General features: G+C 44.2%; 1 protein-coding gene across 3 annotated transcripts in view; it reads right to left on the bottom strand.

Annotated features, from left to right (window-relative positions):
- PTPRU (protein tyrosine phosphatase receptor type U) overlaps positions 1–18,397 on the bottom strand; it is a 353,020-nt gene that overhangs the window by 11,265 nt on the left and 323,358 nt on the right. For all 3 annotated transcript variants that reach the window (XM_035119522.3, XM_035119521.3, XM_060275728.2), the window contains exons 26-28: positions 15,049–15,189; positions 9,321–9,446; positions 1,430–1,587 (exon numbers count right to left, since the gene is read on the bottom strand). In XM_035119522.3, the coding sequence (XP_034975413.3) occupies positions 1,430–1,587; positions 9,321–9,446; positions 15,049–15,189 (425 nt within the window). The remainder of the gene's footprint in view (positions 1–1,429; positions 1,588–9,320; positions 9,447–15,048; positions 15,190–18,397) is intronic.

Here is an 18,397-nt window from a genome sequence, read left to right as displayed (position 1 = left end):
CTGCAGGTAAGGCTTAAAAGGGTAAAGGGACCCCTGACCATTAGGTCCAGTCACGAACGACTCTGGGATTGCGGCGCTCATCTCGCTTTACTGGCCGAGGGAGTCAGCGTACAGCTTCCGGGTCATGTGGCCAGCATGACTAAGCTGCTTCTGGCGAACCAGAGCAGTGCACGGAAACACTTTTTACCTTCCCACCAGAGCAGTACCTATTTATCTACTTACACTTTTTGGCGTGTTTTCGAACTGCTAGGTAAGGCTTGGGTGAGCCAAATAAAGAGGGATGCACTCGTCCCCTGGGGCTGAGGTTCTCCACCCCTCCTTTAAAGTTACAGTTCAGGATTTAACAGCTCCACATTAGCCAAACTAAACAGCTGCAAATGACATCAACACCCTCTCAAGCTCCCAGAGCAAATCTGAGCAACTTTATTTATTCCTTCTCAAGCACCTGTTTTGTTTTGTGTAAAGTGATGAGACCCAGTGAAGCTCAGACTTTCCTCCTCCCCCCTCCCCTATTATTTCAGGCATGTTGCCAGTTTACACTGTAAATTCTGCAGGACATGGATTCCCATCAGAGCTAATAAATCCTTTACACCTGATATAATCAAATTAGCCAAACACATGCAAGATTGCTGTTTGTAAGCCAGAAGCTGCTGCTGCTTCTTTTTTTCCTCTCTCTCTCCTGTCTCTCTGTCGTCTCAACTTTGCCCTCTGGAAAGCTCTGGATGTTGCAAATACACTGCCAAATTATCCTTCGGCTAACGAAGACAGACAAGATGGTAATTCATTTTTGATTAAAATGATTAAAAGCTTTCTGGGTGCCCCAATCAATTTGGAAACGTAAAAGTTGCCTCATATATATACCTTGGGGGGTTGAAACCATCAACATATGAAGATCAATAGACTTTTCCAGCACTTCCTCAGATAGGGTTGCCAGACTCAATAGTGGACAGGACTTCTGTGCCTTTATTTGCCCTGCTCTCTTTTGAGTCTGGAAACCTTAAAGAGAAACCAGCAGACCCTTTGTTTAATTTCCAAGCAAAAGGTCAGTTGGTTTCTCTTTAAGGTTTACAGACTCAAAAGAGAACAGGGCAATTAAAGGCTCAGAAGTCCTGTCCTCTATTGAGTCTGGCAACCCTATCCTCAGAACCTACATAGAGCTAAATCCTGTTAATGATAAACAGTTGGCCATCATGAACACCCTAACACCCTTTCAAAAGCCTGGAGAGCACCAGGTTGGCAAAGGCTATACAACAAAAAGAACAATTTTGTTGTAACGCAACATTACACCAGCATCACAAATCCTTCTTAACAATTAAACCGAGAGGTAATACGTAGAACTGGAGGTGGCTTGGTAAAGTGAACACCACCTCCTTCCAACTGAGAAGGGCGGGCCCTTGTCCCCCTCCCCACCCCGCAAGGTGACACTTACAAACAATGGACGATTGTCCTTCCATCGCCGCTCTCCCCCTGCCACTTATCCACTTGGGCTAATAAATGCAGGAAGGACTTCTTTGAATCAGGGGTGTCTCTGTAGGCTGACCACCGCAGGTACTGAAAGTGTCGAACCATCAGGTGCCCTTCCTGCAACTAGAGAAAGCACATCATTTCCCCCCTTTAGGGTAGCATGCTTAGGTGAGATGTTTTCAGGCTTTTTGGACACACAACCCATCTTGAACTACAACCTACAATGTGTGTGTGCGTGCACACAAACAGACCTTTTCTCTCTAAGGCAGCCTTCCTTACCCTGGTGCCATCCATATGTTTTGGACAGGGGGCTGGCCCACTTGGGCAAATGGGGCACCACCCCACCAACCACAGCCTGCCACCAACCAGTCCTCATTCACCTGCCTTCTTACTTACAACCAGTCCAGGGGGGAGCACTGGCTGTTAGCTTCTTCCTCCTTGGTCCCAGTGTTGCCCCTTGTAGAAGTTAGCAGGGAGAAGGATGGGGAAATTTGTAGAATGAGTTGGCTCTGCCTGTCGTTGGCTCTGGCGCCATCTACTGTTGGTCTCCCTGCCTTCTGCCCTACCAGTCGCAAAGGGCACCAGCCACCACGGGTTTTGGATTACAACTCCCATGCCCACTGGTCATGTTGGCAGAGGTTGGTAGTCCAAAACAATGGGGGAGGGGCACCAGCATGAGGAAATATGCTGTATTGTCACAAGTTATATGATCAGCAAGGTATTATATCCCATTGTTTAGAATAGGACATTTTAGCTACCACTATTGCTTATCATGGTGCCTGCTGAAATTCTCTATTTCTATGCAACTAGTGAATGAAAGGAGACTATACTTCTGGTCTTCTTCCAAATAAAAAATAAATAAAAATGAGGATAAACGACGGGTCCCATTGTCGCAAGTCCTATCACAGGTCACAATATCACTCATGTGTGGGCCTGATCCAGCAGTTGAAGATTTTTCACTTTTATTACCTTGCATTGCTGTTAATTTTTCAGGAAAGGATATATTCTACTCTGCCAAAGGTGATTTCCAGCAAGGTACAGTCAAGGGCTTCTGGACTGGGTTGTAATAAGACTTCAATATTGTAAATCACTTTATGTTTTCATTTTATTTTATTTTTTAAAGAAAGTGACTAATAAGCATGATAAATTACTACCATAATCTCTGTAACTAGAAAACTCCTAAATGGGATAAGAGACAATCAGATGTTCCCATGAGTCCATCAACATTCTTTGTGTATGCTGTACTTGAGCAAACTGTTAAGGTAGAGGGAGGAAATGGCCAAAAGAAAGAGAAGAAAATCAAACCCATGTTAGGCTGATGGGGATGCTGGAGAATTCTGACAAAAATGGAAATGGGAGTGGAAACCGCCAGCGCTATTCATCCCATGATGGAAATGGCAATCAATCCACTGAATATAATCAGTATTCACTGTTGTTACTGTTGTTGCTTTCAATCAACAGATGACATGTAATTAATTATGTTCCCTCTTTCTCATTTGCATTGTATTTCCTTTGCATTGAAATGAATGGGGTGGAGAAAATAACATAATGACACCATAATGAACAGTGTAAACTATTAAGGTGCGTAATTACAGCACCGTGAACTGTGAGGTGAGTAATATTGTTTTTGGCGGAAGATGAACTGCAGTGGAATGGAGACACTGCCGCATGCGGCAAATACAGGATGGAATGGAAAATGCTCCCATACAGTGTGCTAGTTGCAGAATTAATTTTAGAAATTCTGTGTGTTAAATCAAAAGAAGGGCAGGATGCAACACTGGGCCATGTGACCTTGTGGAACAACAGTGGAATGGAAGCAACGGTATCCGCTCACCCACAGTTCAGATTTGTCATAATAATGAGCTTATTCTTGGGTATTGCCTCCCCACTCATTCTCTCACAAACACACATGAACACACAACACCAAAAGTGACAATGTCAATCCTGGCAATGGTGGCTGTCAGCAGTACCTGTTTTTATACATTTGGTATTCTCTGCAAAAAAAAAAAAAAATCTCGAAAGGGAAGGGTGGCTGTGAGAGGAAAAGGATGTCCTTTAATACTCTGGTAATCTGGTTAGCTTTGCAATCTAATGTGGTTAGGGGGCTCTGGAAGGAGAGGGATTATGTGCACACAAGCTAAGTGAGCCCAGGGTTTAAGCAGGTGAATGCAGAGCTCAGTACCAAATCAGAGGCTTGGGAGGGAAGAATGAAAATACTATGAGAATCAAGAGTGGCTTATGAGATGAATCTCTGGGACTGGCACTAAAGCTGTCATTAATGCTTTATTAATGGGCTGGGGCAGGAGAGGCACAGAACTGGAGAGAAGGCAATCAATGACAGATTTCTGAGCCATCAGCAAAGAAGACTGGATGTATTTACCCATTCATTAGGACTTATGAGTTTAGCCAAATTTTCAAGGTGAAATGGGGACAAAAGACCCCTAAAACCCTCCCGTGGTCTCTTTTCCCAGGAATTTGAAGCTCCTGTTTTGTTTGTTCAGATTTTCACTCTGGCACCACTGTTTGCTTGCAGAGGCATACCTAGGGTTCCTTGCACCCCCGGCAAGGAGCTGTATCAGTGGCTCCACCCCCCCCAAAAAAAATCACTTTACCAAACTGCGGGAAGGTCAGGAAACTTCTCTCACATGTTGTCACACACATATACATTATACCCTCCATAGTCCGATAGGTGATTTTTGTTTCACACCCACCACCCGGCCTGTGCCCCTGGCAGGGACTAGTTTCTCAAACCCCTAAGTATGCCTCTATTAGTTTGTGAGGGGTTTTGTCTAGGCTCCTTCCCAGAAAGATCCCAACCAATCAGGGATTACACAGGCAATGTAATGATGTCCTGGCACTGGGTAGCCAATCAGATCTGGATACATGATGATTGATGATGATGATGATATAATTGACATGTTTTGCTCCAGTTTAAACTAGGTATGAGCTAAAATGGCCACATTCCATCAGTTTTTTTTGGGGGGGGGGGTGATATGACCCCCAGATAAGATATAAGGAGGGCTCTGTGAGTACAGAGAAAAAAGTGGGTTGGAAAAGTGTTTTCAAGGACTGTGGTTGGATGAGAGATGGTGGGACAATGGAGTGGCAGAAGATGCTTGGAGGAAAGATGGAATTGCCTGGATGACGCTCCCCTCGCCCACCCTATATAGCATGTAACAAAATGGAAAGCTCTCACAAATTCCTTTGGACTCTGTGTTATAATGCAATAAGTCTAATTGGTTTGTGCCTCCATACTGAACCCACAAAGGGTAATTTTCTCCCACAAAACAGAATGCATTTTTTTTGGGGGGGGGTGGAGAGGCAGTCTTCAGTGACATATTGTTACATATTCTCTGGGTTTTGATTTCTGTTCTGTATATAGGACAAATAAGAGAATGCAAACATTTTCTCCTTAAGTTTCCATTTTTATCAGAATTCTCTGGAATTCCTGCCTACAGTGAATTTTAATTTACCTCAGAGCAGCTGAGGAAGGCAAAAGCCAAAACATTTCTTTTTCTTTTCTTTTTTTCTTTTGCTTAAAGACTTTAATATCTTTGTTTTGTTAGTCATTGCAAGAAATATATGGTTTTAGTGATTATCTGCATCCTTCTGGGATCCAGAGCAAATTTATCTAAAATGCTGATCGATGCTTTGAAAATTGTGTGTGTGTTTGTGCGCACACATTCCCAGGTGCTGACACACCTCAGAGTTGTCTCAGCAATGGAAAGATTCCCTTTCCTTCTCAGTCACCCAAAGTCAAAATGTTTTGCTTTAAGACTTTAATATAATTCTCTTCCCCCCATGTGTTGCTTCCCCCTCCCCTTTCCTTTATTTTCAGAAAGTAGAAAAATGCTGAAACAGATAAAATATTAATCAAAGATATTAGAGGTACAAAAACATAAGAGGGGAGAAAAGGCAAAAGAAAACAATGAACCAGAAGCCTGAAGCCTTTGTACACAATAATAAAACAAATATTTGGCCCCTCATAAAGAGAGAATAAAAGATTTCACATTATTCCATTCAAAACTTGGATAGTTTAAATATGAAATATTAAAACTGTAAGAGAAATGGTTAAAAACAGATATCAGTTGGTCCTGTTGACCTTTAGCTGGTAGGATGGGACTAACAACAGGGTCACAGCCTGATCTAAGTTGGGTTGAAAGAGCAGCACTACCACCTTAAAAATGTATGGGTTTTTTTTTTGGGGGGGGGAGTAAGTTATGGGTTCCCAAGTGGACCCAAAGGTGAGTCCCAGGTCTGCAAAGTTTGAAGGCTACTTAAAAATGCAAGAGTCAATCAAACATCAGCTTCTCCTTTCTGGGTTGGGAAACGTGGTCCTTCATAGAAGCATGGAATTCTAGAGTTGGAAGGGAGCCCCAACCATTGGGAGGTACTGGATTTCTTGGAACCTCATAGGCACCTCTTATGGAAGAGTGAGGCAGCTGCCACAGGGAACAGGCATTGTGGGGACTGGCAATGGGGTGAAGTGTTGCAGAACAGAACCGTGTCTGTGGCCTGCTCTGTGCTCCCAAAGCTAGGCTTCTGCCCTCAGATGCGCTGGTGGGCACCAAGTTGAAGTAAGAGTCAGCTGCTAATCCAGTCAGCTTTGGTACATGAAATGGGTGGGGAGTGCCATTTTGTCTTGGGCCATGGGCCAGCCCTGCCATGGAATGTGTTGTTACAAATCTATTGAACCTTATTGAGTATATATTCTGTTCTCCATTCTCACCTCCAGCCTAGAAACATTGGCTCTTCCCTTCTCCCAAGCTGTCAGCTAGGAGCAACCTTTCCTCGTGACTGTAGCAATGGGAGAGAAAGGAAGCAGGGCTCACAGCATGGGCAGCACCAAGAGTTCAGCTGCCTTTGTCCCCTCCTCTTCCTGAACTGTCTTCATCTCAGCAGTATATATGGGTATATAAGGGTTTGGTGACTTCTGTTTCAGTGTATCTGAAGAAGTGTGCATGCACACAAAAGCTCATACCATGGCAAACTTAGTTGGTCTCTAAGGTGCTACTGGAAGGATTTTTTAAATTTTGTTTCACCTGAGCAGGTTGTCATATGAAATAAATGGTGCCTGACTGCTTGTTTTTTTTTTTCCTCTTCTCTTTTCCTTTCATCTTGTGTCTTTTAGATTGTAAGTTTGTAGATAGGGACTGTGGTTTGCTTGTAACTCATGTACTGTAAGCCACTGGGAGTTTAGTTTTGGTTTTGTTGAAGATTAAGTTAGTATTAGTACAGTCATACCTCAGTTTAAGTACGCCTCGGTTTGAGTACTTTCAGTTTAAGTACTCCGCGGACCTGTCTGGAACGGATTAAGTACGGACTTCCAGAACTAATTACACTCATACTTCAGGTTAAGTACGCTTCAGGTTGAGGACTCCGCGGACCTGTCTGGAACGGATTAATCCACTTTCCACTACTTTCAATGGGAAAGTTCACTTCAGGTTAAGTATGCTTCAGTTTAAGTACTCTGCGGACTGTCTGGAATGGATTAATCCACTTTCCATTACTTTCAATGGGAAAGTTCGCTTCAGGTTAAGTACGCTTCAGGTTAAGTACAGACTTCCGGAACCAATTGTGTACTTAAACCGAGGTACCGCTGTATTCGTATACATACATACATACATACATACATACATACATACATACCCCAGCCACTCTTTGCAGCTGACAATAAATATGCTGACAATAAATAATATAAATAGCATCTTGGGCCGCAATTTGGGGATGCCTGCTCTAACCCTTGACTATAAACTTGACAGCTTTCACTGGTGCTCCTGTATGAGAAGGGACACAATTGGGGAAAGAGAATGGGAGAGAGGGAAAGAGGAAGCTGCCTTTCACTGGGTCAGGTGATTTGTCTTTCCAGCTCATTGCTATCCACTCTGACTGGCTGGGCCCTCCAGGATTTTAGAAATACATATTTCCTATCACCTGTTAACAAGCAATGCTAATATCCTTTTAACGGGACATACAAGGATTGAATCTGGGACCGTCTATGCCAGGCATCCCCAAACTGTGCCCCCCCCAGATGTTTTAGCCTACAACTCCCATGATCCCTAGCTAACAGGACCAGTGGTCGGGGAAGATGGGAATTGTAGTCCAAAACATCTGGAGGGCCGAAGTTTGGGGATGCCTGGTCTATGCAAAGCATGTACCCCTGCCATTGAGTTATTATTATCTGTGCCCATGTTATTTTCTCTTTCTTTTGGCAAGCCAAGATGATTCTGCTGGCTGCTGAGTTTCTCGGGAGACAGAGAGAGGATCTGCTGTTGTTGACATTTAGTTCCCCGAGCATCCCATTACCATAGTGGCTGCCTGCAAATTATTCACAAATTTACCTGCAAGACAAGTGTTGGCAGGGGCTGGAGAATGTGGTGGTATCTGATACTTATTAAAAACAGCCCCTGCAGCTTCAGCATGGGAATGAGACAAGAAAGACCTGTGTCATCTCCATGCCAAACCAATTATGCAAGACAAGGAGAAGAGGAATCAAAAGCAAAAAAAGAATGCTTTAAAGGACTGGGCTCTCTGAACAGACTTGGGGAAAGGCGGAGGGTGAGAGATTTTGTATTATTCTGCCAAACTTGGGATGGAGAGCACTCCATCACTTGCAAACCTGAAAATGAAGTTTTCTCAAAGTCTAGAGATTTCTGAAAAGGAGTAGCATGTCTAGTCCAGCATCCTATTCTCACAATGGCCAATCGGATGTTCATAATAGGTCCATAAGCAGGACCTGAGGGCAAGAACATTCTCCCCACCTGCTAGTCCTAGCAACTGGGAGCATACTGCCTCCAATCATGGGGGTAGAACATAGCTGCCATGCCCCACTATTATTGTATGATAGCTTTGACCATTCCTGGAGTGGGAGAACTACCACAGTAGTCCAGGCATTGGTGACTTCAAGGCTGGATTACTGCAATGCACACTATGTGGGGCTTCATTTGTGCTTGATCCAGAAGCTGCAGTTAGCTGAGAATGCAGCAGCATGGTTTCTAATGGGAGTGAGAACCTGTCAGTAAATATAACACCTCTGCTCAGATATCTGCACAGATTGCTGATTTCTTACCGGGCCAAGTTCAATGTGTTACTATTGGTATATAAAGCCTGTAAGAATTTGGGGCAAGTTTACTTGCAGAACTGGGAGACACTCCTGCTGGAAACCTGTAGAGCTGCTCTCAGTCAGTGTAGATAATACTGAGTTAGATGGACCAATGGTTTGAGATGATATAAGGCAACTTAGGCATGTTCAGTTTAATAAAAAAGAAATAATAATAATAATAATAATAATAATAATAATAATAATTTTATACCCTGCCCATCTGGCCAGGTTCCCCCAGCCACTCTGGGCAGCTTTCAACAAAATATTAAAATACAGAAATCCATCAAACATTAAAAGCTTCCCTAAACAGGGCTGCAATGAAAGAACAATACATCCTCTTGTTGCCTTTCCCAAGCTGGTGTCCTCAAGAAGATGCTTGGACTACAACTCCCACCAGCCCCAGCCAGCATGGCCAGTGGTGAAGAATGATGGGAGTTGTACTCTGACAACACCTGGAAGACATCAAGTCTCCACTTGCAAATTGGATGTGGCCTTTATGGACACTATGAGTTGTGATCCCCAAGACCATTTCAGACTCATGGATCGTGCAACAGGAAAACCAGGAAGTTTCAGCACTCTCTTCACTCATATTTCCTTTCTTGCCATTTTCATGGAACATGGAAGTGACTCAGGTCACAGGCATTTTGTATTTAAAATTAAATGGGGACAAGGATTATATGCATGTACTGTACATTGTCTTCTTTGAAGTCAATTCTACACCCAATTCCAACATAATCTCAAAACAGCTTCTCACCCGTGTTACATTCTGAACCCGGAAAAGACGAGCGACAACATCCTCATCAGCTGACCTAGAAACGTATTCCACTTCCATTGGTCCATACTGCTGGAGTCCTGGCTCAGGCCAATATTGTAAACAAGGCTAGAGAGAAATAAAGAGCACAGAGTCAGGAAAGTGTGGCTTTGGAATACAGCCAACGGCTGATGCTACCAGCCTTGCTGTGCAGTTCCACACATGTTTACTCAATAGAAAGTTCTACTAAGTTCAGCTGGACATAATACCAGGCAATTATGTACTGGACTGCATCCATTCAGCCCCAATGCATTACTAGGACATACTCACAAGACAAAGGCAAAACATTCCATAGGTTACATCTGTGATGAATCTGCATCTGATAACCTACAAGGGGTCTCTAACACTCCACCCCCTTAAGCTGTATTCTTTTTTTTCTAAACTAAGAAGACCCGTATTCTTTAGTAGGGAAGCAATTCAAAGTTATCTGAGTCCCCATCAATCAGAGACTTCCCCTGACTGAGCCGCGCCCCTAGCCAATTCCTGCTTGTAAATATCAACAGGAGGTTTATATCAACAAGAGCTTTAATATTCCCGAGCATTAGACATGCGAGAGAAAGATCACTGATAGGAAGGGACCCTGCTCTTTCTATCTCCCATCCAGCAGCGCAGCTGATGTATTGTTCCATTCAAGGATCACCGATGTGATTGTTTTTGTGCGTGACAGCCAGGAAGGCAGCGTCAATACAAAATATATGATGTTTGTCGTTGCACTTTAACAGAACATTTAGCATTTGGGGCCATCCGGCAGCTCAGGCCTTACCGCATGGTAAATGTGTTTGAGAAATAATTGGTTATTAATAGGGGCTATAAATCTCTGTGATCTCGATGCCTTCCAGACTCAGAGCTATAATTTGGATATTAAAACTTCCTCCAGCAAGGCATGGTTCAAGCAAGGGATATACCCTCTAAGTCACCTTTTTTTTGAAGCTGTTTCACTGTAAAGGTTGATTTATTAGCCGTTGGTGTTAAGCTGGTAAACATTTAAGATCTGGCTAAACAGCACTATGCAAACATCCCCCAAAAATAAGCTGCCCAGTGGGGCTGGCAGAACAAGGTGAAATATTGTAAGAAGAGAGTTGCATATTGATAGAGTGGAAGGGGTTAGGGGTAAACAGCTCGCAAAAAAGTGTATATTAGGGTTTTTTTTGTTTTTTTAAAATGCATTAAAAATGTTCCTATTCGGAATGTGCACTAAAATGATGAATTTTCATATGATTTTTTAAAAAATAAATAAATCGCAAAGTGAGGTGGAAATGTAGTGAACTGAATTTAAGACTAGAAAAATGATAAACTGAGAGAAACTTCAATCTGCAGATTCCTTCTTCCAGTGGAGGCTTGTCCATTACAAGCAAATGGGACACGATCCTGCCAACTTCAGTCAGCCTTCAGGCAGACCTCAACAGCCTGCCTTCTTTGCTGTAACTAGTCTAGGAGTTTTGACTGGTTGTCAGTTTCCTTCTGCTTCCATACCCTCCAACAATTCTCCAATGAAAATAGGGACATCCCATTCCATAATGATAATTTGACTATTTATACCCCACACATCTTACTGGGTTGCCCCCATCACTCTGGGCAGCTTCCCACATATATAAAAACATAATAAAACATTAAAGATTTTTTTAAAAAAAGACTTCCTTATACATGATTGCCTTCAGACAGCTCGGGGGTTGGATAACTCCATACCCTCCAACATTTCTCCAATGAAAACAGGGACATCCTAAGGAAAAGTGGGACATTCTGGGATCAAATCAGAAACCAGGATGGCTTCTCTAAATCAGGAATGTCCCTGGAAAATAGGTACACTTGGACGGTCTGTGCTCAGTCTCAGTGCTGACCTTGAAGGGAAAATGATCGACAGGGGGAGGGATTAGAATTAGTTGGATCTTCCTCTCATTGGCTTTGGTTCTGCCTGTCGTTAGCCTCCCTTCTTTATGTCCTACCAATCCCAGTGGGCCTCCATCTCTTGGTTGAAGAGAATTCAGGAAGCTGCTCTAAGAACATGAAAAGAAGCTGGGAAAGGCAGAGCACCTCATCCACTACCAAAAGCCTTTTTGCTCCTGACTCCTTTTATGTTTAAGCTTCCCAAACTCTAACTCTGCCCTGGTGTAGCAGAGTTACTGGCTCGGATTTCCCTCTGTGTCAATTGCTTCCAGCGTTAATTTCACTCCTGAATAGGCTCCCTCTGGCCTTGCAGAATTGCTGGGCTTCGTAGGTACGGGAGCACCAGGGATAATGTTTATTTCCTCGTTCTGTTATTTAAGGACACAGCAGTCCTCTTCAGCTCAGCAAGTGCAGCTGACGGAGGAAGGCTCCTCTTCACCCGAGGTGGGCCTTTAATTCATTCCTCTGCTTACTTTCCCTGTCGGCATTGCAACTGTAGGTTTGGGTCATTTGCACTAAAGTGCCTGATCTTGACTCATAAAATAATCCAGTTAATGAAGTCTTCTCCATACATCCATTAAGACTCTGTAATACCAATTTTATGCTAAGAAGAAGAAACCAATGTGTTCTTCAGGCAAATTAGCATTACGGACTTGTAATGGGCTCTTAAAACTGCCATGAACTTGACAAGAAGGCTTTAAGAATCCATGGAGGGGAGATTCAAAGTCCCATGCCCTTCCAGGCATTCATTACTGACTATCCATCATAGAGTTCCCTTCCATACAGAAGATTTTTGATGGCCAGAGTGTGGTGTTGCTAAACTGTGTTGGTTGGCAACCGTCTGTCTTGGGTGACAATGGAGGAATGTGCCTTGGTAGGTAAAGTCAAATTATTGGAAGGTTACAGTGCCTGCTGTGGCTTTAGAGACTGATATGGGGGAGACATGTTTTGTTGTAGCAGAGATTCTGTAGATGGAGGCGTCTGGTTCTGCTCATGCAGGTGTACCAACGGTTATTCCTCCTCTGGTCACTGCTGTCGATACACAACTGACTGATTGTCTTCCCAGATTGAAAAATCTGGAATCAGCAGCAGCGCGGCACCGGAAGTCGCGCTGCGTCCATTTTGGAACTGGGCAGAGCGGCACTGGAAGTCGCTTCTTCGCATGCTCTGCCCAGTTCCAAAATGGCCACAGCGCCAGAAATTGCTTCTGCGCATGTCCAGAGACTCCAGACATGCGCAGAAGGAGCGTCCCTGGGCCGGTAAGAATCTGGGGAATTTACGGGGTTTTTAAAAATCTGGGCTACCAGCGTGAAACAGCTGGAAAAATGGGGGTTTCCCAGGGAATACGGGAGACTTGGCAACTATGGTCTTCAGGCGCTGCGGTCATCTGTAAGGGATTCCTGCAGAGTGAGGTTGATGTAGCCAGCCTTCATGACACATTTGCAGACATCTTTGTAATGCAGAGTTGGTCCTGTCCCTGAAGCCAGCTCCGCGCGGAGCACTTTCTTGGGGATCCTGCCACCTTCTATTCTGTGAACACGACCGAGCCAGTGTAGACATCGCTGAGGCAAGAGTGTGAACACGCTAGGGATGTGGGCTTGGGAGAGCACATCTTTGTTTGAGACTCTGTCTCAAAGTTGTGCTCAAAGAATCCTGCATGTTAGGATTCTTTTCCCGTGCTGCAGTCATGGGATTGTTTTTATCACATGGCGGTGTATGTTTTCATTCCACATTGTGGGAAGTCACGGAGACAGGATGTTAGTTTTACTGTGTTTCCATGATGTAGGACGTTTGTCCTTTGTCCTTTGTCTCTGCTGTCTGATGATGAAGAGGAAGGACCTGAGTTACGATGCTCCGAGTGTGTATATATAAATAAACGTAGTTTAGCCAAATGCTGCGCTACTGAGTCTGTACGCTGACTGCCTATAGTCTGCTGATCCTTAAGTGTGCTGGTGCCTCTAAGGTATCAGTCGCTGTGATGTTCGGGCTGGAGAAAGATTTTGAATCTCCCAAACGAGGGAGGGAGAGAACATGCCAGTCGGGCATGTGTCTCTGCCAGCCTCCTGCTCTTGTGTAGGACCTTCCGACACTGCCATGTGATGCCCAAAATCTTCCTGATGTGGAAGGCATTGAGGCGTTGCTTCTGCTGGTTGTAAGCTGCATACGACTCATTTCCATACAGCAGAGTGCTCAACGCACAAGCCTGGTAGAGCTTCATCTTGGTATTGGACATTAGCATCACATTCTCCCATACCCTTTTGAAGAGGCAAGTCATTGCCGTACCTGCCTTGCCAATACACTTGTCCAGCTCAGGGTCTATGGAGAGGTTGCTAGGTTTGGTGGAACCGAGGTAGACAAAATTGTCTACCACTTCAAGCATGTGGTAGCCAATGCTGATGTGTGGAGTGCTGGCAACATCCTAACCCAGGATATTTGTCAGGTGGTAAGGCCAAACTCCCTGCAGGCTTGGGCAAAACGGTTTATGAATCTCTGAAGTGTGTCCTTGGATTGTGCTGTCAAGGCTGTATCCTTCTGGCAGCTCCGGCAGCCAAGCTTGGACCACATCACTGAGGCCAAGAGGGGGGTCTTGCCATCTGGACAGCCCAGGACCTCCATATACACTGCCCAGGCTTGCACTCCAGAGAGGTCTCTTTGGTGCTGCAAATGCAGCAAAAACAACACTGGAGGCAGCAGTTTTGAGTTTAATTGTGTGGTTCTCTTGCTAATTCATTTAAGCAAGCAAGATGTTATTGGCATGTATTGCTTCTTCCTAATTCTTCCAGAATAAGCAAAGGACTATTTGTGTTTCCAAAGTAATTGTTATCTATTGCAATAATCTCTGGGCTGGACAATCATTTCCAGTCAAAATCCCCCAAGTAGTAGCTCCAATTATGTGAATGTAAGATATGGGCTCAGTTGTTTCACACTTTAAAAGAACAGCCAAAAAACCTGTTGAAGACAGTAAGGTAAGCCAAACACACACACAACTTTGTAATATTTCTTCTGCTCCTCTGTAAGGAGAAGAAACCCCCCCGACTTTTGCAGGGGAAGAATTTCAACTCAGCTCTCTTTTCATCATCATCTCCTTACAAAGCTACAGCTTCCAGAGTTCCCTGGGAAGAGCTATTGATTGTTAAACCACTCTTAAGAATTGTAGCTCTGTGAGGGGTATAGGTGTCTCTTAACAACTCTTAGCACCCTTAACAAAGAACAGCTCCCAGAAATCTTGGGGGGAAGTAATGACTGTTTAAGGTGGTATCATAGCGCTTTGAATGTCTGTCGTGCATGTGGCCCTGGTGATGATTCTGTGGAAACAGAATTAGTGACTGGCTGTCCATTCCATCAGTCCAGCCTTTAGCAAATCCAGATCAAACTGGCCTCTGCTTCAGATCACTTTGACCTTCCTCTGCTTCAGATCACTTTGACCTTCAACAGACTTGCAGACTTGTCATTATTTTGCTGAAATTAAATTAACCAGAATAGTTATAGTTATAATAGTTATAATACCTGCAACCAGAATAGTTTTAACATGGTTATTTTGTGTTTCAGAACCAGCCTGTGCATTAGACTATTTAACTGTGATTTGACTGTTCAAGTTTCATATATTACTTACATTTTTAATTCCACTGATACACACACACACACACAACCCCTGGAGATATTAGTTGAATGCAAGTAGATCTGGCTGTCTTCTCGATGACCACATTATACATAAATGCAAAGTGGAGCAAACAGTCCGCTGAAAGAAGCAACAGCAATGAGTGGCAGGTGTTTCTCTGTTACTCACCCAGGCAGAGTTGGACTGATTGAGCTGGTTCAGCATGATGATGGAGGTGCAGCCATAGTCATACACCAGCCTCCAGAAGTCTGTGGTTGTGTTCTGTAGTGGGTGCAAGGTCACAATGAAGGCAGCACTCTTTGTGTAGCTCTAAAGGAGAGAAAAAGAGTCATGGGATAAAAGGAGAGTAACATATTAGAGGGGAGAGATGGAGCAAATTTAGTCAGAATCTCCTTTTGTGCAATTTGGATCTATTGATTCAGGCCCTACTCTCTGGAGCAGCAGAAAACAAGATTCTTCCATCTTCTATGTGATGGCCCATCAAATATTTGAAGGGTTACCCTAAACACACCCAACTCCCTCAACTGTTTCTCATAAGGTCTGATCCTCAGCCCCCACCCTCTTGATCTTAGGGGGTGAGGAATCCCTGAAGAAAGGCCTCAAAGAGACTCATAAAGGAGCAGGTGGCTCTAGAGAGACTTTGGTTCCAAGCCATACAGGACTTCATAAGTCAATCCCCTCACGTTAAATCAAGCCTGGAAGTTTATAAGCATGCTTTTCTCTCACACGCTCTGTGCCCTATATATAAGTAGTTCTACTGGGGATCTTGGAGCATGCTGGATCCTCTTTCAATCTCAGGAGACAGAATCTCTAATCTGATACCATTTGTCTGCTTTATAATTTGAGGCCTATAACAAATAACCATCTGGTGAGGAAAAATCACACATATACATATTACTGTGAGTCAGGGCAGAGGCCCATTTTGGATCAGACTAATTTGAAGGCTGAATGACAGAGATATGATAAAGCCTCATTCCTGCATAGGACCTCAATACCAGCAAACACAAAGTTTTAAAAAGAATGAGCTTCTATCCATTGATATTGCTCAATGGGAAAAAAGCACTCAGATCTCTTTTTAAAAAAAACAGAATTCCGTCTCCTTTGATTTAAGAACCAGTATGAAAAATGTCTGCCCAGTGGATCATCCCCTTGCCTCCCCCCCCCCCACCCAGAAGTTATACCTTCTGGATAAAAAGAGTACAGAAAGCAGCTCTCGGATCTAAACTATCACACAGCCAACATTGCCTGGCAAAATTTATTGGGGTTTCGAAATGGGTGGAGGGAGGGAAATGGTAAGCCACAGAAAGCCAGGAAGGCTCCTCTAAGCCTTGCTTCTAACAAACATTTTCTTGGGAGGAGGGGAAGGAAAGAAAAGACCCTTAACCTCAAGGTAATGACTTTGCAAGGCTTGTTAGCACTTCAAAAGAAGCAAGGGCTTTTAGGGGCACCTGCAGAGATGGAGCAGACAATCCAGGGTTGCAGAGCTTTTCTTCTTCAGCTCTTTGCCTTCCTAAAGAGCCCTTGAAACAACACTTACGAGCTCAAGTGACAAGTTCCCTGCACTTAGAAAACATCTCCCAGCTCTCGCAGTTTCTTTCAAACTCTGTTACAGAGTGCATAATCTCAGTCTTGAGTTCTTTTCTCCCATCAGCAGGGTGATTTGGATCAGCTTCTCTCCAAATGGGTGAAGTTGGACAAAGGGAATCTCAGGACAAATTTGTTATTTTACAGAGCCTCCCCCCCCAAAAAAACCCTATTACTTTTAAAAAAAAGGCAGCAAAGTGGGACACAAATGATGAAAGAGTACTGTTGAGTTCCACAGGCTGCTACTTAATGGAGAGAGAAGCACCAGGTTTTTTTTCATGCTTCAGCTCTGGTGCTTGCATAAAAATAATTACAGCAATTTGCTACCTGATCAGAACAGAAAGGAGAACTGGGAATGCCGGAAACAAGAGAGGTGGGATCTGTTCAGGAAAGCTGATGGTGTTAAGTGATTTATTGGTGCAAGTCAGAGTCAGCTATTAGGGCTCTCTCCAGGCAACCCCAGGAGAAGGGCCACAGCTCAGAGATAGAGCATCTGTTTTGCATGCGCAAAGTACTAAGTTCAGTCCCTGGAATCTCCTTGTAGGGCTGGGAGGGATTCATGGAATCCTGGTGAGCCACTGCCAAGCAGTGTAGGCAATACTAAGCTAGATAGACCAATGGTCAGACTCAGCACAAGACAGCTACCTGTGCTCCCAGGATCGAATTAGCCCATCTAATCTTCCCTGCAGTTGGAAGGGAAGGTGTTGCTCTCACACTTGACTTTTCAGTGATGCCCTGGTTTCTTCCTTTGGGCACAGTTCAAATTTCACAGCAAAATCAAATTTGGTCCATTTGGTCTTGGGCCAATGCATCTCCCTCCTCCCCCAATGTACCCCATGTCCCACCATCACTTATTGGTTTGCGATAATCACAGTTTACTGTTGCACCTGAACTGAAGAAACTATGGTTTGCCACAAACCAGTTTCCCTCCTATTCAGAAAAGGCAAACTCAATTCAAAGCATGGATTCCAGCAGGGCCACTCAAGACATTTTGCTGCCTGATGAAAAAGGCCAAGATGGCACTTCCACTCCATTCCTTATAGAGAAGATGACTTCCCTGGCTACTGAATCTTACTTCAACTCTGGTAATGAAATTCTGTCCTCCACCACACTTCAGCCCCCCAAGCTAGTTCAAGGGGCCCAGGTCAAACCATATTCTACAAGGGCAATGACCTGAGGGCTTAGAATAAACAGCCAGAGAAATCCTGCTTCTGCTCCACAAGACTCTTTTGGAAGCGAATGCATATTTGCAGGGATCTTAGCTTACCAGAATACACTAGTTATCACAATCCACGAAGTGAGGAAACTGAAGTGTGTGAAAGAAGGGGGAGGCCTGGCACTAGCACCCATGATCCTCAGCATATGCTGAATCTGAGCCCATCTATCCACCTGCCCTCTATATTCCTGACTTCCTAAGTAGCAGTGGCATGCTGTTGGCAAGCCACCCCTTTTAATCTGCCAACAATACCATTGGGCAATGGCAGAGACTGCAGCACTGGCACTGTGGGTGCCTATCACAGGGTGCCCTTCTGAGGATGGAGCAAATGAGCCCGAGGCACAGGCCTAAGAACCCTGAAGCCACAGTTTGACTGGAACTTTTGTTCCAGACCTAGGCCGAAATTTACGATAGTGGCTGTGTTAAAAGTGGCCATGAATCAAACGGTCAACTACCTGTTGCGCCCAAGTTATTTACAAAAACACCATAGGGCACACAAGTAAAAGAAAGGGTTGATTTGAAAGGCGGCCCCTGATGATTCTGGAAAGTGAATAAGCATATAGCACATCATGGTCTAATCAAATCCTTTCGTGCTTTGATGGCAAGAGACAAACCTGCAGAGGAAGCCCTTTACCCTTGATTATTCCATTTCCTTGGAAGCTTTACGTCAATGTTGGCTTTCAGAATGCTCTCCCCACCACCACCAAACTGACCTCT

This window comes from Zootoca vivipara, chromosome 6 (assembly GCF_965207765.1).
Source record: "Zootoca vivipara chromosome 6, rZooViv2.hap1.1, whole genome shotgun sequence".
NCBI classification, from domain to species: Eukaryota; Metazoa; Chordata; class Lepidosauria; order Squamata; family Lacertidae; genus Zootoca; species Zootoca vivipara.
This window is presented reverse-complemented; position numbering and strand designations above follow the sequence as displayed.